This window comes from Littorina saxatilis, linkage group LG14 (assembly GCF_037325665.1).
Source record: "Littorina saxatilis isolate snail1 linkage group LG14, US_GU_Lsax_2.0, whole genome shotgun sequence".
NCBI classification, from domain to species: Eukaryota; Metazoa; Mollusca; class Gastropoda; order Littorinimorpha; family Littorinidae; genus Littorina; species Littorina saxatilis.
In genome coordinates this window covers 26,048,982-26,074,074 of record NC_090258.1, presented here as the reverse complement: position 1 = coordinate 26,074,074, position 25,093 = coordinate 26,048,982, and the positions used below count along the sequence as shown (strand labels likewise).

General features: G+C 42.7%; 1 protein-coding gene across 1 annotated transcript in view; it reads left to right on the top strand.

Moving 5' to 3' along the window:
* The window catches only part of LOC138947453 (electrogenic aspartate/glutamate antiporter SLC25A13, mitochondrial-like), a 34,863-nt gene extending 10,589 nt beyond the window's left edge, over window positions 1-24,274 (top strand). Inside the window, exons 9-17 of the mRNA XM_070318932.1 lie at window positions 4,863-4,947; window positions 5,400-5,496; window positions 7,047-7,255; window positions 8,402-8,482; window positions 9,853-9,993; window positions 12,620-12,758; window positions 14,130-14,288; window positions 16,233-16,323; window positions 18,382-24,274. Of these exons, the coding sequence (XP_070175033.1) occupies window positions 4,863-4,947; window positions 5,400-5,496; window positions 7,047-7,255; window positions 8,402-8,482; window positions 9,853-9,993; window positions 12,620-12,758; window positions 14,130-14,288; window positions 16,233-16,323; window positions 18,382-18,541 (1,162 nt within the window). The 3' untranslated portion in view covers window positions 18,542-24,274. The remainder of the gene's footprint in view (window positions 1-4,862; window positions 4,948-5,399; window positions 5,497-7,046; window positions 7,256-8,401; window positions 8,483-9,852; window positions 9,994-12,619; window positions 12,759-14,129; window positions 14,289-16,232; window positions 16,324-18,381) is intronic.
* Window positions 24,275-25,093: the final 819 nt, after the last annotated feature.

Here is a 25,093-nt window from a genome sequence, read left to right as displayed (position 1 = left end):
ATTACAGGCCAGTCACTCGCGAGGGGTGTGTCTGAAACACGTAGACAAGAAGCGTGAGGGGAAAGTTTGCCTCACTAAATGCAAGAGAATTCACTCTTATCACACCCCCATGCGGGGCGGGGATGTAGCTCAATCGTTAGCGCGCTGGATTTGTATCCAGTTGGCCGCTGTCAGCGTGAGTTCGTCCCCACGTTCGGCGAGAGATTTATTTCTCAGAGTCAACTTTGTGTGCAGACTCTCCTCGGTGTCCGAACACCCCCGTGTGTACACGCAAGCACAAGACCAAGTGCGCACGAAAAAGATTCTGTAATCCATGTCAGAGTTCGGTGGGTTATAGAAACACGAAAATACCCAGCATGCTTCCTCCGAAAGCGGCGTATGGCTGCCTAAATGGCGGGGTAAAAACTGTCATACACGTAAAAGCCGTGGGAGTTTCAGCCCATGAACGAACAAACAAACAAAGAAACACCCCCATACAAACCCAAAAGAGTTATTTTTGGAGTTTGTCCATTATATATTAACTCAATATTTCCTCGTTTTTGTGGTGTGTTTTTTCAAGTTTGAAAGTGTAACAGTGAAACAATCATTTTGGGATTTCCTCTGAGAGGTCTGCTTTTGATAAGGCTTTTTGCATGGGACTAGAGTACCTTTCAATTTGAACACATACCAAACTTCAAAATGCCCGCCCGCTTTTTGTGCGGAGTAGGAATTTTTGGGTTTCAATCAATCAATCAATCAATATGAGGCTTATATCGCGCGTATTCCGTGGGTACAGTTCTAAGCGCAGGGATTTTTATTTTATTTTTTTAAAATTTTTATGCAATTTATATCGCGCACATATTCAAGGCGCAGGGATTTATTTATGCTGTGTGAGATTGAATTTTTTTACACAATACATCACGCATTCACATCGGCCAGCAGATCGCAGCCATTTCGGCGCATATCCTACTTTTCAGGGCCTATTATTCCAAGTCAAACGGGTATTTTGGTGGACATTTTTATCTTTGCCTATACAGCAGTCCCTGCAATGTACGGCCCCCGGCGTGAGCGGACACCTGACATGTATGGACACATTTGCTCGGCACGGAGTGTTTTCCTTCTATATTTGCCCCCCCTTAAAGGCACAGTGCAGCTCACAGCCTTCGTTTTGCGTTTTTGTTGCAGCTGAGTGCATTTACAGTTCAAAAATCCTCCTATGGTAGTAAAACAAACCCAAAACTACCCAACGACGACATCTGTGAAGCTCGACAGTTTCTTGTTCACGCGAGTGCATAAATTAACCTAGTTATTACGTGGTGTTTGGTCGGAGTTCGATTCAACTGAGTGATTCCGGCCTCCATTTTGTTTTACACAAACTCATGATGACGTCTGACATAGTTTGCTAGTGACGTGTCTTTTTGTGCATGATGTGGTGATCTACCTGATCTAAATTTAGATCCAAAAATAGGCCAAGACCAGCCGGGTCCGAGTACAAAATTAATTCGTAAAAAAATCGCAGTTCTTGACTCTTTGGGTGCAAGTCAATGAAACTTAGTGGTTCTTCTAACGGATAGCTGCCTGAGGTATGACTAAAAGCCCCAGGAGCTCCGTGCACCTGGATTTGACAAGTTCAGTACCTTTAAACGGACACCTGCAAAACGTGGACGCGGACACTCATTTTCGGTCCCAACAGCAAGTCATACCTCCAATGTACGGACAGACCATCGTCAAATTTTCACAACAAAATCGATAACAGAGCAGTCCGGCTCTTGGTACGAAGATCACAGCCGCAATGGCGTGATGACCGTCACTGATAACTTGAGTGCACGTGTACGGTACCCATCAGGAGGTGGGGTAGTTTTGGTCAGGAGTGAAGAGTACATGCGAAGATGCCAACAAAAAACATGTAACTGCACTGAGCTCTTTATTCTTGTCTGTTGGACGTAAACAACAGAAACCACAGTCGATGAAGGTCCTGAGCGAAAGTGAGTGAAAAACCGGCCACAGTTCTCAGCATCGTGTGTCTGTGTGTAACCTCTTTCATTGACAAGATACTCTTGTTTCCCCTCAGCCTTGACCAGTGAGTTGGTTGCCTAATCTATGAACCCTTCAGTTGTCTTGCTTTGTCAAAAGTTACGACACAGTCAACTGGTTTTGCTCTGAGTGAACAGTGCAGCTGGCCTCAATTAGCTGACACCTCTCTGGCCACAGCCCCCAACAGTACATGGCTGGAGGGAGTGAGAGAGAGGAAGTGGGGGTGGGAGGGGGGGGTGGAGGGTTAGCTGGCTAAACTCTGTGGGGTGTCCGGTGTCACTGCATGTCAGCAGGAAGAGCATTGTAGAGAAATAGAGAGGTGTACTCTTCCACAAAATGTCCAAGCATCAGTTGTCACAGCTTGGGGTAGGCATCAGTGAGGGAGAGTGGGAGCTGTGTTATGTACAGTGTATTTCCGACTGAAGAGTGAAAAGTCACTGCCATGCCACATGATCGGCATGCAGTCAATAAAGCCAGACAAGAAAAAAAATCACATGATTATGACATGCAGCTCTATCTGCTGCTATTTATTCAAACTGGTTTTCAAGCTTATTCTTGCAAAGCATCTGCACACGCTCCTCTGTGCTGTGTTTGTGTGGCTGCTTTCGTATGTCAGCGCATGGTGAGTGTGTTCACTGCCTTGAGGATTTATTTTATCTCTTCTTTTCAACACTTTTCAAACAAATCCTTTTTACAAAACGTTTAAAGAACTATTAGGAGTTTATTGTTATTGTTTAGTAGCCACAAGAAGTGATTAGCATAGACTCAATCCTGTTGTTTGTGTGTCTGTGCGAGTGGAGTGTATGGCCCGGGGGAGGGGGTGGTGTGGTCACCCCTCCCGTGACCGGACACCTGCAATGTACGGACAGTTTTGCTAGGGCCCAAGGGTGTCCGTTCATCAGAGGGACTGCTGTACAATTTTGCCAGGAAAGACCCTTTTGTCAATCGTGGGATCTTTAACGTGCACACCCCAATGTAGTGTACAACCAAGGGACCTCAGTTTTTCGTCTCATCCGAAAGACTAGCACTTGAACCCACCACCTAGGTTAGGAAAGGGGGGAGAAAATTGCTAACGCCCTGACCCAGGGTCGAACTCGCAACCTCTCGCTTCCGAGCGCAAGTGCGTTACCACTCGGCCACCCAGTCCATAGCTGACACTAGTGTTAATGTGCAAAGTAAATACAGTAAAAACTTATCAGCTCTGCGCACAACACAGGGCAGGCTGTTGATTTTTGGTATGTGTTCAAGCAGTAGGCAGGCATGGGAATTGTCCGCCCAAAGGCAAATTTCTGCCGATTTTTTTTTTGTTCCGCCGAAAAGGCAAAAGTGTCCGCTAAAAAAATAAATGAAGGAGGCAAAAATGGTTCTAAACACTGAATTTAATGGCAAACTTGGGGCTCCGATGACACCAAATTGCACCATTTGGGTTCTTTGGAGAGAAAAAATTCCGGGCGGGCATGCCCTCGGACCCTTCTTTGCTTAGTGCCGTCGACTTTGCTATTACTTAAATATTTTCAGCCTTTTTTACTTTTTTCAATTCCCATACCTGAGTAGGATTCTCTCAGTTTGTGGAAAAGCCTGAACAGATTGTCCAGACAGGAAAAAATTGAGGTTTAACTTTAACTTTGACCAATTCTTTTTTTTAGCCAAGACCAGCTGTGCTGCAGCGGGTCACTTTGAATTGTAGTAACTGTATAGTAACAGTGTATCAACACGCTGGAATGCAGGCGTTAGATCCTCGACGTTACAGGAAGCGACTGAAGCTAACAGTCTGAGCGAATATATATCCGTACCTGGTCACATAGAGCCAAATGAGTGGGTACGGATATATCCGTACTTGGGAGACAATGAGTTAACAAAAAGAGATTGCAGTGTTGTTCCCAGCCTCAGACGACAATGGGTCAGCTACCCCCCGCGGGTTAGGGGGAAGAATTTACCCGATGCTGCCCAGCATGTCGTAAGAGGCGACTAACGGATTCTGTTTCTCTTTTTACCCTTGTTAAGTGTTTCTTGTATAGAATATAGTCAATGTTTGTAAAGATTTTAGTCAAGCAGTATGTAAGAAATGTTAAGTCCTTTGTACTGGAAACTTGCATTCTCCCAGTAAGGTAATATGTGACCCTCCACCACGAAATGAGTCGCATGTCACCTCGCGCGGTTCTGCGCTAGGCTTAATATAAGTCCGGGGAGTGTCTGGTAACAGTGTGAGAGTCACCTTAGTCACAGGCTTATAACTCAAACAGTTTTTGCTCTTTTCTAAAACGGTTTTCACCACTGGGTAGAGAATAAAAAACTCTTTAGGAAAATGTAAAAATATGAAAATCAAGCAAAGGTGACATGCGACTCATTTCGTGGTAGAGGGTCACATATATTGTACTACGTTGCAAGCCCCTGGAGCAAATTTTTGATTAGTGCTTTTGTGAACAAGAAACAATTGACAAGTGGCTCTATCCCATCTCCCCTCTTTCCCCGTCGCGATATAACCTTCGTGGTTGAAAACGACGTTAAACACCAAATAAAGAAAGAAAGAAAGAGTCAGCTGGATCTGGACTGAAAATACAGTGGAACCCCCCTGTTAAGACCTTAACAAAATCTGAGAAAATCAGGTCCTTGAAAAGAAGGGGTTCTTGAAATTAAGGTCAATTTACAGTTATGAAGAGAATTAGAAAAGCTGTGAAAGCATGGTCTTAAAAGGGGAGAAGTATTAATTGGGGGGGGGGGGGGGTCTTAAAAGGGGGATTCACTGTACCGAAATACTCATTTTGGGATTTCCTGTAAGAGTTCTGGTAGGATAGAAATTCTTTGGTCGTTGTTTAGTCTGTTAATTTTGCTTTTTTTCTTTCTTGCAGAATGCTGGCATATTCAGACTTAGATATTATTTCTGCAGAGGGCGGTCGAGACACACCTTTTAAAATTCAGATGCAAATTGCTGAGGTGAGTTTGGGGATGGCCAAATCTCAAAATCTTTACTCGCCAGCCGGGCGAGTAACTTTAAGAAAGTCGCTAGCCCGGCAGAAATGTCACTGGCCCGGTTCATACCACGGTTGATCTGCATTGTTTATATGGCTTGAAAACTCGATAGTAAAACCAAAAGTGTTACATATGACCAGAAATTTCATTAGCCAGCTGGGCAATTTGCCAGGCGGTTTCTACTAGCCCAGCAGATTTTTTACTCGCCCCTGGGGGAGGGAGGGAGGAAAGGGGGGGGGGGGGGGGGGGGGGGGGGGGTAGTTGTAGATGGGTCAGGGCTGGACGCTCAATGTCTGTCCTTTTCAAGCGTTTTTAATTTTTATTTTATACTTTTTTTTAGGATTTCTATAAACGACTTGGTCAAGCAGGCAGTATAATTACTTTTTCTTGATATGTTTGTATCTTGTGACTTGCAGCAAAGGATTCGACTGGAGCAAGGCACACACAAGCGTACTGCCTTCCTGGCCGTCTCGGAACAACTCTACCGCTTCTCTCTGGGTGCTCTGGCTGGAGGTCAGTATCTCTCTCTGCTTTTTGACTCACATGCGAAGCAAAAGTGAGTCTATGTACTCACCCGAGTCGTCCGTCCGTCCGGACGTCCGGACGTCCGTCCGTCCGTCCGGAAAACTTTAACGTTGGATATTTCTTGGACACTATTCAGTCTATCAGTACCAAATTTGGCAAGATGGTGTATGATGACAAGGCCCCAAAAAACATACATAGCATCTTGACCTTGCTTCAAGGTCAAGGTCGCAGGGGCCATAAATGTTGCCTAAAAAACAGCTATTTTTCACATTTTTCCCATTTTCTCTGAAGTTTTTGAGATTCAATACCTCACCTATATATGATATATAGGGCAAAGTAAGCCCCATCTTTTGATACCAGTTTGGTTTACCTTGCTTCAAGGTCAAGGTCACAGGAGCTCTTCAAAGTTGGATTGTATACATATTTTGAAGTGACCTTGACCCTGAACTATGGAAGATAACTGTTTCAAACTTAAAAATTATGTGGGGCACATGTTATGCTTTCATCATGAGACACATTTGGTCACATATGATCAAGGTCAAGGTCACTTTGACCCTTATGAAATGTGACCAAAATAAGGTAGTGAACCACTAAAAGTAACCATATCTCATGGTAGAAAGAGCCAATAAGCACCATTGTACTTCCTATGTCTTGAATTAACAGCTTTGTGTTGCATGACCTTGGATGACCTTGACCTTGTTGGAAGGAAAAATGTGTAAAGCAGTTCTTAGTGTATGATGTCATTGCTGTAAAGGTCAAGGTCAAGCATGTGAGTCGTATGGGCTTTGCCCTTCTTGTCTTTTGTCACTGTCAGCAGTGGGGGCTTTGACGTAGCTCAGTGGGTAGCGTGCTGGCTTTATAACCAGTGCGTTGCTATCAGCTTGGGTTCGAATTCCAGGTCGGCAAGAGATTTATTGAGTCATGGGTGGACATTTTTCAGATCTTACAGATCAACTTATCTGCAAACCTGTTAGTGCCTTATCCCCCTTCGTGTCTACACGCAAGCACAAGACCAAGTGCGCAACCAAAAGATCCTGTAATCCATGTCAGAGTTGGTTGGGTTATAGAAACACGAAAACATCTAGCATGCAATCCCCTGGAATCGTAAAAGCCCGCTCGTGCCTGTGAGTGTACATGGGAGTTGCAGCCATAGAACGCAGAAGAAGATGGAACCCTGATCAGTCCTGCTTAATTTGTGGTTGAACAAGATTTTATGCAATTTAAACATGATACAAGGATAACACGAAAACAATAAGGACATGAACTCAAGCGAGCGCTTCTATTACGTGCCCTTACACAGATGGAAAATGACACAATCATGGCGTTGAACATAGTATACTATAGAACTCTCTGAATCAGAAATAGAATCAAAGTAAACCAAGCACAGAATAAGACAAAACAAGAAGGGAAGGGGGGGGGGGGGGGGGGAGTAAAGATAGGCAGAAAAAAGAGAAAATGTCTAGTGCATACGAAAGAAGAGTACAGCGTGAATCATAAACAGTAATCCAGCGATCCTGCTTTACTTTCTTCCTCTTCAGCGACTGGAGCCACAGCAGTGTACCCCATCGACCTGGTCAAAACGCGAATCCAGAACCAGCGCACAGGGTCCTACGTCGGCGAGCTGATGTACAAGAACAGCTTCGACTGCTTCAAGAAGGTCGTGCGTCACGAAGGAGTCAGGGGTCTCTACCGCGGACTGGCGCCACAGCTCGTGGGCGTGGCTCCGGAGAAAGCCATCAAACTCACGGTGAGTGCAACTGGTGCTTTAACTAGCTTTCCACTGGGTGGAAGTGACCCGAATTTCCCAACAACACAAAATAACCTTACCTACCTTACATTTTTGCAAAGTTTGAAACTTGCTCTTTTAGAAAATATATGAAACATTTGAAAGAACATACCTTTAGTTGTCTTCACATCCAGTCAAACTACCTCTTTGAAGCAAAAGACAAACAACTTTCTACGTCATGGGTTCATCATACATAATGTCATGATCGACACTTTCATTGCCCGAATCATCACCCAAATGATCGTCCATTGGCACAAACTCGTCACCAGAATCTAAAATATCATCTCCACTATCATCATCACTAAGGTCAAGATCAGAACCGTACTGAATAACAAGTTCTAGCACTCTTTTCAAGTTACTATGTCTTGTCAGCAGAACGATCCGCCATCTTGGAAAAGTCAAAACACGTGGGTCGCACACCGTCAACAAAATCCAATTAATCCCAACAATTGAAGGGAAGGAACTGTTTACAGTGAATGGTTCCACTGTAGACAGATAGAAGTTCATTGCAGGGGTTGTTTCCCTTGGTCAGCAGGACCGTTTACACCGTTAAAAATTCGTGATATCCGTCGGAACTCAAGTACCGGCACGCGGCCAACGCTAAACACAGGTGTCAGAATTCCAGTTCCGACACGCAGCGAATGAGTTAACAGGAAGGGTGACAGATTTCAGTCAGTAGCGGTGCTGGCTTCAAAACCAGTTGTCGCTATTGGCGTGGGTTCAATCCCCATGTTTTGACCAGGGATTTATTTCCTAGAGTCAACTTTGTGCAGACTCTCCTTAGAGTGTGAACAGCCCTGTGTGCACGCATGCGCACGATAAAGATCCCATGTTCACAGGGAAAGTTTCAGTGCTTGGCAACGTGAATACATGCAGGCAAAAATAAACAAAAATGGGTAGTGCCGTACGATATGGCAGCTCGCTTTCTCCAGTGAGAAAGCAGCCCGAATTTCTATGAGGGTAACCTGAAATATTTAATCTTATCTTATCCATCCTACTTACCTTACCTTACCTTACCTTACCTTACCTTATGCTTACCGTACTGTATCATATCTTATTCTATCTGATGTACTGACGATGAAGTGTATGACTGTCTTGTGTATACAGGTGAATGATTTCATGCGTGACAGGCTCATGAGGAAAGACGGGACTCTCCCGCTGTGGGCTGAATGTATGGCCGGCGGAATGGTAAGTTGATATTTTTATAAGGCCAAAAAAAAAAAATAGTCTGTTTACGGTAACCCGACCGACCCTATGTTTTTCGCGCGACCCTAGACTTTTTTTTGGCATTTGGGGGGAAAAAAAAAAAAAAAAAAATCTTTTGTTTTTTTTTACAAAATAACGTAAAAATATGTTTTTTTGGAGGAGAAAAAAATAAATAAAAAAAAAAAATCCCGACCTACCGACCCTATTTTTTTGGCCTATGTTACCGTAAACAGACCTTTTTTTTTTTGTGCCTAATAATAATAATAATAACTGGACATTTTTAAGTGCCTCAACTATGGCTCTTGGCCCTTTACAAAAGAACATATACAAAAAAGAACAATTAAATGTACAACCTACATAAAACAATTAATCATACGGACAAAAATCACATGTACTGGTCACACAATATTCATATATGCTATACGCACTATATATACACACAAACCCAGCGAACACTTTCAACAATCATGCCAACTTTAAGGGAGAGGAGTACGTGCAGAAATTGAATGGAAAAGACATTAGGCCGGGTTGGTGTAATATTGTGTGATAAAGAAAGTTTTCAACTATTGTTTGAAAAACTGTTGAAGAAATGCTCAGTTACAAGTTAAAAAGATGACATGATTTTGCTAAATGCCAATCCCATTGTCTAGCCTTGGTCGAATATTGCTTAACAAAAATTTAAATCGATCTGATGGAAAAATGATGGTGTGACAGTGCCACCTCAACTTTCACAAACAAACGGATATGACGTCATCAAAAAAATTAAACATCTGGGGATATCGTACACAGGAACTCTCATGTAAAGGTTCAAGAAGATCAGTCAATTAGTTTTCTCTGAATCGCTCTACAAAGACACAGACACACAGCCATACAACACCGCCCTCATCTTGATTTCCTGTCTATGTTAAAAAATGTAGTCAAAACTTGACTAAATGTAAAAAAGAAGACAGATGATACACGCAGAAAGATTTACAAAAAAGTAAAAGTGAACAGAGTTGCTTACATTAAAAAAAAAATTGATCTGCATTTTAGGGGCCTAGTGGCTCAGTTGGCGGAGCACTTGACTGTGATCTATGGACACAGGTTCGAATTCGTGCCGGGACGGACATGGGTGAACTTTATGTGAAGACTCAGAGACAGTATTCATGTTCCACCCTGTGTCACCACTGTGGCGTGTAAAGGACCTCGGTCATTCTGCCATACGTGCAGGTGGCTGACTACACCTAAACACACACACACACCTGGGTAGCGCGACTCTGTTGCTGCTAGCTTTCCACTGGGAGGAAGCGACCCGAATTTCTCCGCAATGGGCTGATAAAGTTAAATTAAAAAAATTGTGTTGCGTGTTGCAGGCAGGAGGGTCACAAGTGATGTTCACCAATCCGCTGGAGATCGTCAAGATCAGACTGCAGGTTGCCGGGGAGATCGTGGGCAAGTCGCGGGTCAGCGCTATCGGCGTCATCAAGGACCTCGGCTTCTTCGGCCTCTACAAGGTCAGACCACTGTGACGGTCGGGGCTTGTTCGGTCGAGCGTGTCTATACAGTGGAACCCCCCTTTTAAGACCTTCAAAAATCTGAGAAAACAAGGTCTTGAACGTTTAAAATAGAGGTATATAGCTATTCTGATGAACACGTGGGGGAATTCGGGGGCTGTGATTGGATGGTCTCTTCCGATCAACAAAGCATAATGCTGCGGAAGTCGGCCATTTTTCTCAATATCCAAAAGCATATTGTCATAAACAAAGACGCATGGTTCCGGTTTCTTCCACGTGTATAAAGTACACGCATACCTCGCCGGATTTGTTTCTGTGACTAGTCGACATACGATGCCATTTGCTTTGTGTGTGTTTTTGTTGTTGCTTACTGTACATGACATACATTACGTGTAAAATCCAGTTCTTTAACAGGCAACAAACCTTGCACATTTCCAGAAGCTGCAATCTGAAGCGACCTATCTCTGATTCTAGCAGACGATATCTCCAATGTTTAACACAAAATCAGCAAACTCTCCTGTCACATAGAACGTCCATTGTATAGTGCAATGTTGAAATGAAGTTACCGGTCTGAAACATTTAGTCGTTTCTTCTGAGACAATCCTTGTTCTCTTATCATCTACAGATTTACCGCAGTCTTCACCACGCGAATTCCCAACAGAAGTCATGACTTTCGAACATACAATATACGTAGGCAAGTATGATACATCATGACGTCATATGATTCCTAGCATATTGACGTAATGCTAAACATCCGGTTATCTCGAGTTTTCTCCGTAATACATGTCCGTGGGTTTTTCAATGTTCGCTTATTTTTGTGGCTTCATGCCGAAAGGGAACCGTCGTCTGCAATCAGCGACATGGACCATTCTGGTACTTGTTGCTGACAAAAACATGATTTTAACACAGAATTTAATGTCAGAATAGCTATATAAACGCTATTGTGTTTTCATCGTAGCAATAGGGTCCGATATTTAGACTCGAACAAGTATAATGCGACTCGTCTTCGACTCGTCGGCATTATACTTGTCTCGTCTAAATGTCGGGCCCTATTGCTACGCTGAAAACACAATAGCTGGTAATATTTCCATTGAATATGAACAGAAGCTTCTATAAAGCAAGGTCTTGAGACAAGAGAGAGCATATTTCTGTGTGTGCTTGTATGTGTATGTTTTTTCTTTTTCTTAAAGGCAGTGGATTTGTATGTGTGTGTTTAAGTTTGTGTGTGTGGTTGTTTTTGTGTTTTTGACTCACCTGAGTAATTGGTGAGTATTAGGATTCATATGTGTCTGGTGGTATGGACGGGCGGCTGCCCGTGGACAAAAAACTTAACGTTGAGGTTATTTCGGATGTTTTTCAAGCTAGACCTCTGAAACTTTGCACACTTTAAGGGTTTGAAGATATTATGAAGTGACCCCAGTTTGGTTGACCCTCATGAAATTTTGAGGTCACAACAGGGTCATGTTGGTTTCATAAAAACTTAATGTTGAGGTTATTGCGGATGTTTTTGAACCTAGAGCTTTGAAACTTTGCACACTTCCAGGGTTTGAGAATCTCCCGACTTGACCTTAGTTTGGTTGACCCTTGTCTTTGGGGTCACAATGGGTCATGTTCGATTTCTAATAACTTAACATTGGCGGTATTTCTGGCGTTTTTGAAGCTAGAGCTTTCAAACTTGGAACCCTTCAAGGGTTTGAAAATCTGCCAACATGACCCTTGTTTGGTTTACCCCCATCACATTTTGGGGTCACAGCGGGGTCATGTTCGTGAAAACTTTATGTTGATATTTTTCAGTTATTTCTCTTATTTTGGGAGCAAAATCCTCCAAATCTCACACAATTGTAGAAGTTCATTATCAGCAGACATGACCAAAATTTGGCTTGTTTTTATCAAATTTGAGAGTCACGACATGAAAATGTTTGCTGAAGATTTTCACCCCTGAAATATCCACTGAGCTATCAAGAAAATAAGTCTTGGCTTGACTATTGGTGTTGAGGTCATGTTATGATGTCATTATATCATGTTATAGTGTCAGGAATGATGTCATGGAAGTGTCTTGAGTATAAATGTTTTTTTCTGGGCTAGCCAAAACTGAATTTGGTCAAGAAAATTAGTAATTATTATGATTCTTGTAAAAAAAAAAATCTTGTTTTAAAAATGTTGGTGGATGTTGAGTGATGGGATTTTATGAGGTTGGTGGTTGTGCAAGTTTGAATATGTGAAATATTTTTTGGGTTGAATTACTAAATAAGGAGTTCTCTTGAACATAATTTCATGAAGCTGGAATAGCTGGGGTGGGTTTTTTTTTTTTTTTTTTTTTTTTTTTTTTTTGGGGGGGGGGGGGGGAGTCATAGCCAGTAGATTACTCCTTTTAAGACATGTTTTATTTCACTCACCTGTCAGCAATCAGATAATCTAATGAATGTGCACTGAAGGTCCTTTATCGCATTGGTACTGGTAGTCTTTTTTCTGATTTACTTTACGAATGGCGAAGGTGAGTCGTATGAGCATTTGCTCTTCTTGTTGTGTATTTGTGTAGTGTGTGCGCGACACACTCTAGTTCTGTGCACTGCTGCAGTACCGTTTATTCTTGCCAATAAAGAATGGTAATATATGAAAATTTCAGGGTGCCAGGGCGTGCTTGCTACGAGACATCCCCTTCTCGGCCATCTACTTCCCGGCCTACGCTAACGCCAAGAAGTTCTTTGCTGACGAGAACGGAATCAACACTCCCGCCACACTACTGCTCTCGGCTACGATAGCTGGTAAGATAGAAGCTCCGCTAATTACAGGGCTAACACCCAGGGATGAGATTCCGCCCAAAAGTTCGTTCCCAGGACCATTTTTCTGAATCGTCTGAATCCGTTGAGAAAAAATGGGGGGGGGGGGGTAGAGTAGTTGTTGTGGTTCCATTGGATTCGATCTGTAAACTCCTACCTACAACCTTAAAGTCGATTTTCCAGATCAAATCTCCGATCAAATAATGACAACATAACCTCTGTATCGAAGGAAGTGGACATTCGACCCAAATCTGAACTTTCCATTTGGGACTAAGTTTCCCTTTCACCGAGTGTCTTCATTCCGAAAATGCATAAACGGGCTGATTCAGCTGTCGGGTTTTGCCTGCTTAACAAAGATGGCGTCGGTGAGAACATTGACGGAAAGCGAACATGTTTTGGCGTCGGAGATCGACCAGGGTGTGAAGAATAAGTGGGTTCCGAAATGGCAGGAAGAAATCGTCACGTCTGAACTACGCGGGAGAAAACTGTCGCTCCGACTTGGAGATTCTATTAAAAAGTTGACTGTTCCGGGAAAGGCTCGATGCACGTGGTGTAATTTTGATCTCAGCTACAAATCCAAAGGGAAGACCACGCTGAAATGTGTATGTGAAGTTGTACAGTTTGTAATTGTACGATTTTAAATTGGAGAGATGTGCATGAATTAATTATAGTGTACTGGCTTTCGTCTTCAGAGCTGCAATTGTGGCCGCAGTTTACTTCCCTCTAAACTATTAGTACTTCTTCAGCTAACATATGGCACTCAAGCAATTTATTTAGGTCCAGTTCTGTTATCAATACCTTACGAGCACCATTGGTCATTGTGCAAGTAAATTGTGCCGTTTCTAAAATTTGTGAAAATTCCTGAGCTAAAGTTACTTAAATTTTGCACATATGACTGACAAAATGTTGTATGCTTCTACTGCTCGGACTCATTTCCAAGTCTTTTTTATGGTCAAAGTGTCAAAAAATCTTCAGCTTCAGGGGGCTTTGCCCCCTGACCCCCACCAGGGGCAACGCCCCTGGACCCCACTGGGAGCCCGCCAAATAATTTCCTCCCAAAACACTTTTAGGGAATCTCATCTCTGAACACCTTTACGGTTCTTGCCGGAAACTATATCAGACCTTACAAAGGAGGGATTTGTAAAATAGGGGTAAATTTACAAAGGTCGTGAACAGAGAGTGAGAAAGCAGAGTCTTGAAAGGGGGGAAAGCCTCTAAAGTTATCTCTATTTTAAAACTCCCTTCATTTTAAGACCTGGTTTTCACAGATTTTTGAATGTCTTAAAATGGAGGTTCCACTGTATTAACCTGCGCTTGTTTGCAATACTTAATGAAATCTATTATAATTTCCTTCAGGTATGCCGGCTGCCTTCCTGCCGACGCCAGCCGATGTGATCAAAACGCGTCTCCAGGTAGCGGAGAGAGCCGGTCAGACGACGTACAAGGGCATCCTGGACTGCTGCCGCAAGATCACGGCAGAGGAAGGGCTGGCCGCTTTCTGGAAGGGAAGCGTAGGTATGGTCATCTCGAGCTTTGTGAAAGCTGGCTTATTCTCCAGAGCTGTGTACCATTTTGTGACACACACATGCACGCACAAATGCACGCACACTCGCACACACACTCACATTCACACTCACACTCACACACACACTCACACTCACACTCACACTCACACTCACACTCGCACACACACGCACACTCGCACACACTCACACACACACTCGCACACACACTCACACTCACACTCACACTCAAGTATATCTCTGTATCTTATTCACTCTATCCCTAATTTTATCTCTCACTTTAGCCGGGAAAATTTATACTAAACGGCAAACAGAATGTTTTCTCTTTTTTTTTTTTTCAGTAATATAATACTCCAGTTAGATAATTATACAGACATGCAACAAAAAACATAGCATGTATTTTTGTGTCTTCTTTATGCATAATTGTTTGTGTTCAAATCCATGTCACAACCTTTGGTTTCCATGTTATGAAGTTGACGTACTTGAAAACCCTTTTAATTTACTGAACGTTGACAAAGAAAATGTGCAAGTATTTCTAAGCCAAGGATATGTATGGAACCAGTTCTTAATAATGAAATCAATTTGTAACGTTAAAATGTCTCTTCGTAACATGGTTTACACTGGTACACAGGTCTGGAGAATAACCCAGCTACGTTTCTGTCTTGTTGCTTACTGGCGTCTGCTTTGCATTTGTCGTCTTTGCTGATTTACATGTGGAGTCTATTATTTGATGTGGTAAAAAAAAAAAACATCAGCAGAGATCTTTACTCACTTAGACGACGACAGCACAATTCTGATATCAAATGTTCACCTTTTCTTTCTTTCTTCATGTCTTGCTTTATCAACAAGGCTCCCTGACGGGCGCTGTGGCGTGGTGGTAAGACGTCGGCCTCTTAATCGGAAGGTCGAGGGTTCGAATCCCGGCCGCGGCCGCCTGGTGGGTTAAGTGTGGAGATTTTTCCGATCTCCCAGGTCAACTTATGTGCAGACCTGCTAGTGGCTTATCCCCCTTCGTGTGTACACGCAAGCACAAGACCAAGTGCGCACGGAAAAGATCCTGTAATCCATGTCAGAGTTTGGTGGGTTATAGAAACACGAAAATACCCAGCATGCTTCCTCCGAAAGCGGCGTATGGCTGCCTAAATGGCGGGGTAAAAACGGTCATACACGTAAATACATGGGAGTTTCAGCCCACGAACGAAGAAGAAGAAGAACAAGGCTCCCTGTCAGTGTCAATGATCGTGCATGCATTTTTGCACTATCAAAATGATTGACAAAAGTGACGTTTGGTGGCATGTTGTCAGACCATTTCTTTTGTTTTGGTCATCGGGGAGCGAGCATATCACCTCCTGTTACGGGCGGGGATGTAGCTCAGTCGGTAGCGCGCTGGATTTGTATCCAGTTGGCCGCTGTCAGCGTGAGTTCGTCCCCACGTTCGGCGAGAGATTTATTTCTCAGAGTCAACTTTGTGTGCAGACTCTCCTCGGTGTCCGAACACCCCCGTGTGTACACGCAAGCACAAGACCAAGTGCGCACGAAAAAGATCCTGTAATCCATGTCAGAGTTCGGTGGGTTACAGAAACACAAAAATACCCAGCATGCTTTCCCCGAAAGCGGCGTATGGCTGCCTAAATGGCGGGGTAAAAACGGTCATACACGTAAAATTCCACTCGTGCAAAAAACACGTAGTGTACGTGGGAGTTTCAGCCCACGAACGCAGAAGAAGAAGACCTCCTGTTACAACTTTATCAACCACGGCCTTCTGTCCTCTGTCGATACAGATGAAGACGACACGCTCCCCTCTGACCGACGAAAAAGCTGGTCTGACAACTAGCCACCAAACATCTTATAATTTCCTTGTTTCTGCATTATTGTTTTAGCTTGCAGGCTCGTTTTTGCTGAGTTAGGAAACTGAAGAATTTTTATTTGCTGTCAGCTCGAGTGTTCCGATCGTCCCCGCAGTTCGGTGTAACCCTGCTCACGTACGAGCTGCTGCAGCGTTACTTATACGTGGACTTCGGTGGCAGGTGAGCGTTGGTTATGTGTGTGTGCAGGGGCGGGGGGGTGTATGTGTGTTGGTATTGCTGTGTGTGTGTGTGGGGGGGGGTATTGCTGTGTGTGTGTGTGTGGGGGGGGGGAGTGTTGGTGAGTGTGAGTATGATTATGTGTGTGATCTCAAATGGTCGCTCATTTTCAGTATGTGAGGTCACTTCCACGGGGTAAAGGCAGGACTATGTCCTGTGTGTGTGTTTGTGTGTGTCTGTCTCTCTGTCTGTCTGTCTGTCTGTCTGTCTGTCTGTCTGTCTGTCTGTCTGTCTGTCTGTCTGTGCGTGCGTGCGTGCGTGCGTGCATGCATGCATGCATGTGAGTGAGTCTTGTGTGTGCATTGGTGTGAGTGTTGGTGTGCGTTGAGGCAAAGTTGTTTATTTGTTTTGTCAAAAATCAAACATTCCAGTGAGTAACATTTCCTGTTTTCTTTTTAATCAGGATTATCTGTTTTTACATTTAGTCAAGTTTTGACTAAATGTTTTAACATTGAGGAGGAATGTATGTGTGTGTGTGTGTCTGTCTGTCTGTCTGTGCATGTGTGTGTGTAGAGCGATTCAGACTAAACTACTGGACCGATCTTTATGAAATTTGACATGAGAGTTCCTGGGAATGATATCCCCGGACGTTTTTTTCCTTTTTTCGATAAATACCTTTGATGACGTCATATCCGGCGTTTTGTAAAAGTTGAGGCGGCACTGTCACACCCTCATTTTTCAATCAAATTGATTGAAATTTTGGCCAAGCAATCTTCGACAAAGCCCGGACTTTGGTATTGCATTTCAGCTTGGTGGCTTAAAATCTAATGAATGAGTTTGGTCATTAAAAATCGGAAACTTGTAATTAAAATTATTGGCTCACGTAAGTGTAGCCTATGCGATCGTAACTTTGTCTGTCTGTGCGTGCGTGCGTGCGTGCGTGCGTCTGTGCGTGTGTATGTCTGTGGTAGAAACTCTAACATTTGAAGACGTCACATTACATTGACGTCACATTATGACGTAAGAGGGTTAGACGTCACGCGAAGGAAGTACTGACAGTCTCGGTCATTATTATTTTGAGCGGGCCGAGACTAGTTGGCAGTCGTGTCCTTGTAACATGCAGACAGACAGATCTAGATCTAGTGTCTCGCTTTCTTGCACAGTTTCACCTATGCTCTTTCTGTGTGTGTGTGTGTGTGTGTGTGTGTGTGTGTGTGTGTGTGTGTGTGTGACGGAGTGATTGAGTTTGTGTTACTGTTTGTCGATTTCTTACGTGAGCCTTGATGGCTTCGCCTCTTGTTTTTTTTATTAAACGATCCAAAAACAATTTAATCGTATTCTTCGTCATTTTCTGATTCCAAAAACATATGCATATGTTATATTTGGATTATAAACAAGCTCTGAAAATTAAAAATATGAAAATTATTATTAAAATTAATTTTCCGAAATCGATTTAAAAACAATTTCATCTTATTCCTTGTCTGTCCCTGATTCCAAAAACATATAGATATGATATGTTTGGATTAAAAACATATAGATATGATATGTTTGGATTAAAAACATATAGATATGATATGTTTGGATTAAAAACATATAGATATGATATGTTTGGATTAAAAACATATAGATATGATATGTTTGGATTAAAAACATATAGATATATGTTTGGATTAAAAACATATAGATATGATATGTTTGGATTAAAAACATATAGATATGATATGTTTGGATTAAAAACATATAGATATGATGTTTGGATTAAAAACATATAGATATGATATGTTTGGATTAAAAACAAACTCAGAAATCTAAAAAGAATACACATACAGAAAAGCGTGTTATCCTGCTCAGCGCGACCACTACCGCACTATGCTGCCTGGCTTGTCGATTTCACTGCCTTTGCCACGAGCGGTGGACTGACGAAACTACGAGTATGTGGTCTTGGAAAAAAAGCAGTGCGTTCAGTTTCATTCTGTGAGTTCGACAGCTTGACTAAATGTTGTTATTTCGCCTTACGCGCCTTGTTTTGTATTTGTGTAATCAGCGTCTGTTTCCTTCCAGCCGGCCAGAGGGATCGGAGGCCAAGTCTGTCCACATGGAGGACGTCCTCTCCCGAAACCCAGACCACATCGGCGGCTACAGACTGGCGCTCGCAACCTTCGACGGCATCGAAACCAAGTTCGGCCTCATGCTTCCCAAGTTCAAGGCTTCGGGTCACTGACAGCGACGGCCGCTAGAGACGTGACCTCTGACCCCCACTGTGATACTCGGAGTAGTCGATGTTTTAGTTTGCGTGGAGTTGCTGTGCAAGGTATGTTGGTGCTGCACAGCGTTGTGCTGCGCTGTGCAGCGGTGCTTCTCAGATGGACGGAGAGGGAGACTTGCATTGCCAGTCGCTACTGCTGCTGGTTTGGAACAATTCTTCACAAAATCCAGAATAGACGAATCCCGGAAATAACTCTGTCGGATTTGTATTGGTTGTGAAAGAGTTGCTTTCCTTTGTTTTTCCTTGCTTTTTCGTGGCTACCCTGACGCAAGCTACATGTAACATTGTTGAATTGCTTTTTTAATGGATACCCTGACGCAAGCTACATGTAACATTGTTGACTTGCTTTTCAGTGTTGCTATGGAAACAAAATTAGCAATAATTCCACAGCCCATACAAATTTGACAGAGTTATTTGGGAACGTTCTATTATTATCGGAAACTTGAGGCGTCCTTTCATCTGAAAGTTGGGTAAACTACAGAAGTAGGAAGTGCGAAGTGGATAGTGGATACGTTACACAGTGTATAAGTTATGAGATAGGATACCTGTTTCGTGGCAAAGGTGAATGGTGACTAAGTTATTGAGACATAGAGGATGTACAGTTAAGCTGATAAATAAACATCTCCCTGTGAATGTGATGTGTGCGTCCATTTGCACTTTACCTTATATCGAGCACTTTGCTCTTCCCTTCCTCCCACCTCTCTCTCTCTCTCTCTCTCTCTCTCTCTTTCTCTGAATCTCTCTCTGTGAATCTCTCTCTCTCTCTGTGAATCTCTCTCTCTCTCTCTCTCTCTCTCTCTCTCTCTGTGAATCTCTATCTCTCTCTCTGAATATCTCTCTCTCTCTCTCTGAATCTCTCTCTCTGAATCTCTCTCTCTCTCTCTGAATCTCTCTCTCTCTCTCTCTCCCCCTCTCTCTCTCTCTGAATCTCTCTCTCTCTCTCTCTCTCTCTCTCTCTCTCTCTCTCTCCGCATCACCCCCATCTTTCTCTCTTCCCCCCCCTCTCTCTCTTTGTGTCGGTTGTGTGTTTGCATATGCGTGCTCACAGCCTTTATCTCTCACTCATATTGAGGACGCAAGATGAAGCTGTGGCAATTGCTTAAAGCTTTACAGAGATTTAGCAATAAACCAGAGCCTGGATTGTCAAAATGAGGTGTCTTCCTGCGTCTTAAAATCATTACTAGCAGTGAAACAGGCACACACTTGGATCAGTTCACACGGGAATGTTCAATTTGAAAGTTGCACCCTTGTGACAGATACTTTACACAGTGGTATGTCTGTTTTGAAGGCCCTCTTCTACCCGGAAGACATTTGGGCTCACCACCTCAGATCTGGCCAGGCTATTACATGGGGTGAGACCAGCTCTCCCCTTGGACTCATACCCACAATCAACACCCGGACTGCTTCCAGTAGTGTCAGGCATTCCCGCAGTGGGGCACTGCGGTTATGAAATTAAAAGCCCCTCCTGTTTTTGGAACCGCAGGAGCTTTCTAGTTTGCTGTTAGGTAGATTTTTGGTTCCTCTTTCCTGTCATGCTCTCTTTTTCTTCATGAATTCTTTTTTTTTCTGCCTTCTTGCTCATTCACCTGTATTTTTTCCAAAAATCTCTTCTCTTGCCGCTTGTCTCGCGATTCATGTGTAGTTTAATCTGTTAGTGTTCTGATGTAAGTCCAGCAGTAGATAGGTTAAGCCTATTTTAACATACTGGAAACTGGTAATCTTCCAGTAGGTATTAATTTAGTTTTACTAAAGCCTGCTGGGACACAAGTAATGGGTTAGTGCATTTGTAAACAGGAATCGCTTGACAAGTGGCCCCCTTCATCCCCCCTTCCTCGTCCTGATATGGCTCTGCGTAGTCGGCTGGACGTTAAGCAACAAATAAACAAACAAACAAAAAGTGTCAGGCATGGGAATTGTCCGCCGAAAGGCAAATTTCCGTCGATTGTTTTTTTTTGTTCTGCCGAAAAAGCCAAAGTGTCCGCCGAAAAAATAAACGGGGGAGAAAAACTGAATTTAATGGCAAACTTGGAGCTCAGATGACAGCAAATTGCACAATTTGGGTTCTTTGGAGAATTTTTTGTCCGGGGGGGGGGGATGCCTCCGGACCCCCTAGTAAGGCTAGGCGCTTCGTGCCGTCGACTTTAATATTACCGTAAAATCCCTAGCAAACGCCCAGTATCTAGCAAACGCCCACCCCCCACTTTTGGCCAAAAGTTGTGCAGAGGGGTCACTACCTAGGAAACGCCCACCCCCTTTTTTTAATTTTTTTATGTTAAGACATTCGGCCTCCTTTATCTACGATTTGTGCACACTGTTCGATGATTCGCCGTTTTTTTCTTCTTATTTTTTTCTATCACAGAACGTTGATTTTTATTTGTGTAAACAAACGGTGTGTTTATTTTTCATTAAAATTGCATAAATCACATGTTGTATCACTTTTTTTTTTCTTGTGAAAATGTGATGCCACTTTATCTTGCAAAGGGGTGTATACCTAGCAAACGCCCACCCCTTACTTGTACCCGAAATCTGTGCAGAGGGGGGGTGGGCGTTTGCTAGGGATTTTACGGTACTTACAAAATTTCAGCCTTTTTTACTTTTTTCAATTCCCATGCCTGAGTGTGTTGGAATTTTGTTGATGAATTTAGTGGGGTTTTTAAAGGACTTACGCCTGTAACGAAATTAATTCATAAAAAAATTCCCACTGAGCACAAAAAGCTCCGGATGTTCATTTTTGGTATGTGACCAAACGGTTCATCCTTGGAACTGATACAGCTGTGTAGGGAGAAACCAACTTTCATCCTTAACTGTTTTACCCTTTGAATTTCACACTCAGTATTGGTAGAAGTGCAAGATTTAAATGAAGAATCACTGATGTTTTTGTACATTGGTATGTCATGGCATGTATAATTTGCATAATGTTGATTTTTGTGAAGGTTGATTTTTCGTGCTTGTTACTTATCGCTGGATCATTTGACACGTTGGAAGAGTGAAACATCTCTCTTTGGCACAATGAAGAGAGAGAATTACATCATAAAATTCGAATCTGAGATGGGAACTGTGGAAATGCAGCAAAATCTGCTTAAAATCGGGAGGTAACACAGGATCTGGTAAAAAAAAAAAAAAAAAAAAAAAATGAAAAAAGAAGAAAATATAGGAAAAATTCGCACAAAATGTACAGGGAACAGTTCAACACATACTGTACAGGAAGCTAAAGCTCTTTTTTTTTTTTCATTTTCATTACTTTACTTTGCTGGGAAATTCGGGTCGCTTCCTCCCAGTGGAAAGCTAGCAGCAACGGAGTCGCGCTACCCAGGTGTCTGCGTGTTTAGGTGTATTCAGCCACCTGCACTTATGGCAGAATGACCAAGGTCTTTTACGTGCCATTGTGATGACACGGGGGTGGGACATGGCTTCCGTCTCTGGGTCTGCACATAAAGTTGACCCGTGTCCGTCCCGGCCCGAATTCAAACCTGGGACCTTTCGATCACAAGTCCAGTGCTCTACCAACTGAGCTACCGGGCCCCCATGATGCCGAGATGTTGCAGAGAAGCAACAATGCGGGTCCCAAATGTGTCACATTGTATCTTCTTCTTCTGCGTTCATCGGCTGAAACTCCCATGTACACTCGTGTATTTAGCACAAGTGGGTTTGTACGTGTATAACTGGTTTTACACCGCCATTCAGGCAGCCATACACTGCTTTCAGAGGAGGTCACAATGTATGACACCGGATCTTTTGACATAGCCTTACTGTTGGAAATAGAATCTGGGAACGCAGAAGAAGAAGAATGAAATAGAATCTGGGAACGCAGAAGAAGAAGAAGGAAATAGAATCTGGGAACCCAGAAGAAGAAGAAGGAAATAGAATCTGGGAACCCAGAAGAAGAAGAAGGAAATAGAATCTGGGAACCCAGAAGAAGAAGAAGGAAATAGAATCTGGGAACCCAGAAGAAGAAGAAGGAAATAGAATCTGGGAACGCAGAAGAAGAAGAAGGAAATAGAATCTGGGAACGCAGAAGAAGAAGAAGGAAATAGAATCTGGGAACGCAGAAGAAGAAGAAGGAAATAGAATCTGGGAACCCAGAAGAAGAAGAAGGAAATAGAATCTGGGAACGCAGAAGAAGAAGAAGGAAATAGAATCTGGGAACGCAGAAGAAGAAGAAGGAAATAGAATCTGGGAACGCAGAAGAAGAAGAAGGAAATAGAATCTGGGAACGCAGAAGAAGAAGAAGGAAATAGAATCTGGGAACGCAGAAGAAGAAGAAGGAAATAGAATCTGGGAACGCAGAAGAAGAAGAAGGAAATAGAATCTGGGAACCCAGAAGAAAAAGAAGGAAATAGAATCTGGGAACCCAGAAGAAGAAGAAGGAAATAGAATCTGGGAACCCAGAAGAAGAAGAAGGAAATAGAATCTGGGAACGCAGAAGAAGAAGAAGGAAATAGAATCACAAGAAACGATAGAGATAAGTATAAAAACATAAGTCACCAGATGTTTTACAGTGACACCGAATTTTGACCTTGTTGTGGACAACATTTTCAGACAATGGGGTGCAGAATTTTTTGTTGTTCCCCCCGCGGGTTAGGGGGAAGAATTTACCCGATGCTCCCCAGCATGTCGTAAGAGGCGACTAACGGATTCTGTTTCTCCTTTTACCCTTGTTAAGTGTTTCTTGTATAGAATATAGTCAATGTTTGTAAAGATTTTAGTCAAGCAGTATGTAAGAAATGTTAAGTCCTTTGTGCTGGAAACTTGCATTCTCCCAGTAAGGTCATATATTGTACTACGTTGCAAGCCTCTGGAGCAATTTTTTTATTAGTGCTTTTGTGAACAAGAAACAATTAACAAGTGGCTCTATCCCATCTCCCCCCTTTCCCCGTCGTGATATAACCTTGAACGGTTGAAAACGACGTTAAACACCAAATAAAGAAAGAATTTGTTGTTGTTGGCAAAAACCTTAGACAATGCTTCTGGGTTCTAAAGATAACTTAAGAGTCTTTGTTTATGACAGCAAGCTTCACAAATGCAGAGAATGAGAATGACACAGATGTTGAATTGGTTGAAATTCATGTCAGATAAAAATTTATAAAAGCATGACGCATGCCACATGGAATTTGTTGCTGTTAAAATCTGCCATGGCAGAAGATTGCTCGAAAATGATTCTCTGAAAGCATATAACCAGAGTGTGGCTTTTTTGTGTCTGTGCGAATGTTTTTTGAAAATATTCAGAATTTTATTTTTTTATGGAATGAGTGAAGAATATGATTGCAAGGGGTGTGCTGTGTATCGTCAGTTTTCTGTTTCCATTGTAAGTTACAAGTTTTACACTCAGTTTTCTCTGAATGAGGATTGTACATAGATGTGGTTTCTGTTGGCATTCACTCTAGTATTATACATTTACCTTTAAGTTTCTCCTCAATTAAGTTTGGCTGTGTGTACGTTTTCCAATGTATGACTTGCTGTGATTTACCATTATCAAAGAAAAGTCCTTGTTGCGATCACTGTTGTGACTGTACCATGTGTACAGTGTTATTCCCAGCCTCAGAGGACAAAAGCAGACCTGTTTACCCATACGATTTCGCCGTATTTTGTACGCTAGGTTGCCAAGGATACGACCAATACGTTTGAAGAGAAATAGATAAGACGATCGTAAAAAAAATCAAGTTTGATCGTGATCACTAAATGGAAGAAGAAGAAGAAAACAAAAGTAGGTTGGCAAACCTGTTCTCACAATAGCCCAGTGGATAAAATCCAGCTTTGACGATTGGTCAATGTAATCATGTGAGACGTGATATGACGAGATTTTATCTGCCGCCATTGTTGTCGTCGAGTCCAGCACGTTGACGAAAATGTTGAAGCGAAAAGCAGTAACGCCTAAACGTTCCACTTCTGAAAACGGACAATGTTATTGCTGCCCTTGAAGCAATAGCTCATGAACGTTTCTTGTGAGTTGCAAAATACTCTCAATATTTTGAAAATACGCTGAATCTCGGTGAAAAGTACACCAAAGTTAAAGTGTGGGTAAATAGGTCTGCAAAAGGTCAATTGGACCTGGAGTGAAAATATGTATAAATCCAAATGTCCTGGCTTTGACCTCTTGGTAGAAAAAGTGATGGTGAGAAGACCTAGGCCATTGGGCCCGTCATGTATGGGTCCAACCAAATGTCCTGGCTTTGACCGCTTGGCAGAAAAAGTGATGGTGAGAAGACCTTTGACCCTGTCATGTATTGGTCCACATGTCCTGGCCACAAAAACAAGTGTTTTGTCATTAGAGCTCCATGTCAAAACATGGGACAGTCGACCCAACCGGCCAGTGTTTATAACAATGAGTCAGATAACAAAAATGTGCGTCAGTGACCGAGACCTGGGAACAACACTGTGTGTAATCCGTTACTGTTCTAAATGTAAAAAAGAATGTATTGGTGAGTACAGTAATCCTTTGTTTTTTAACTTTGTTCATCTTACCACAGTCACTTCGTTGTTTAGAGTTCTAAATGTAGTCATCAACAC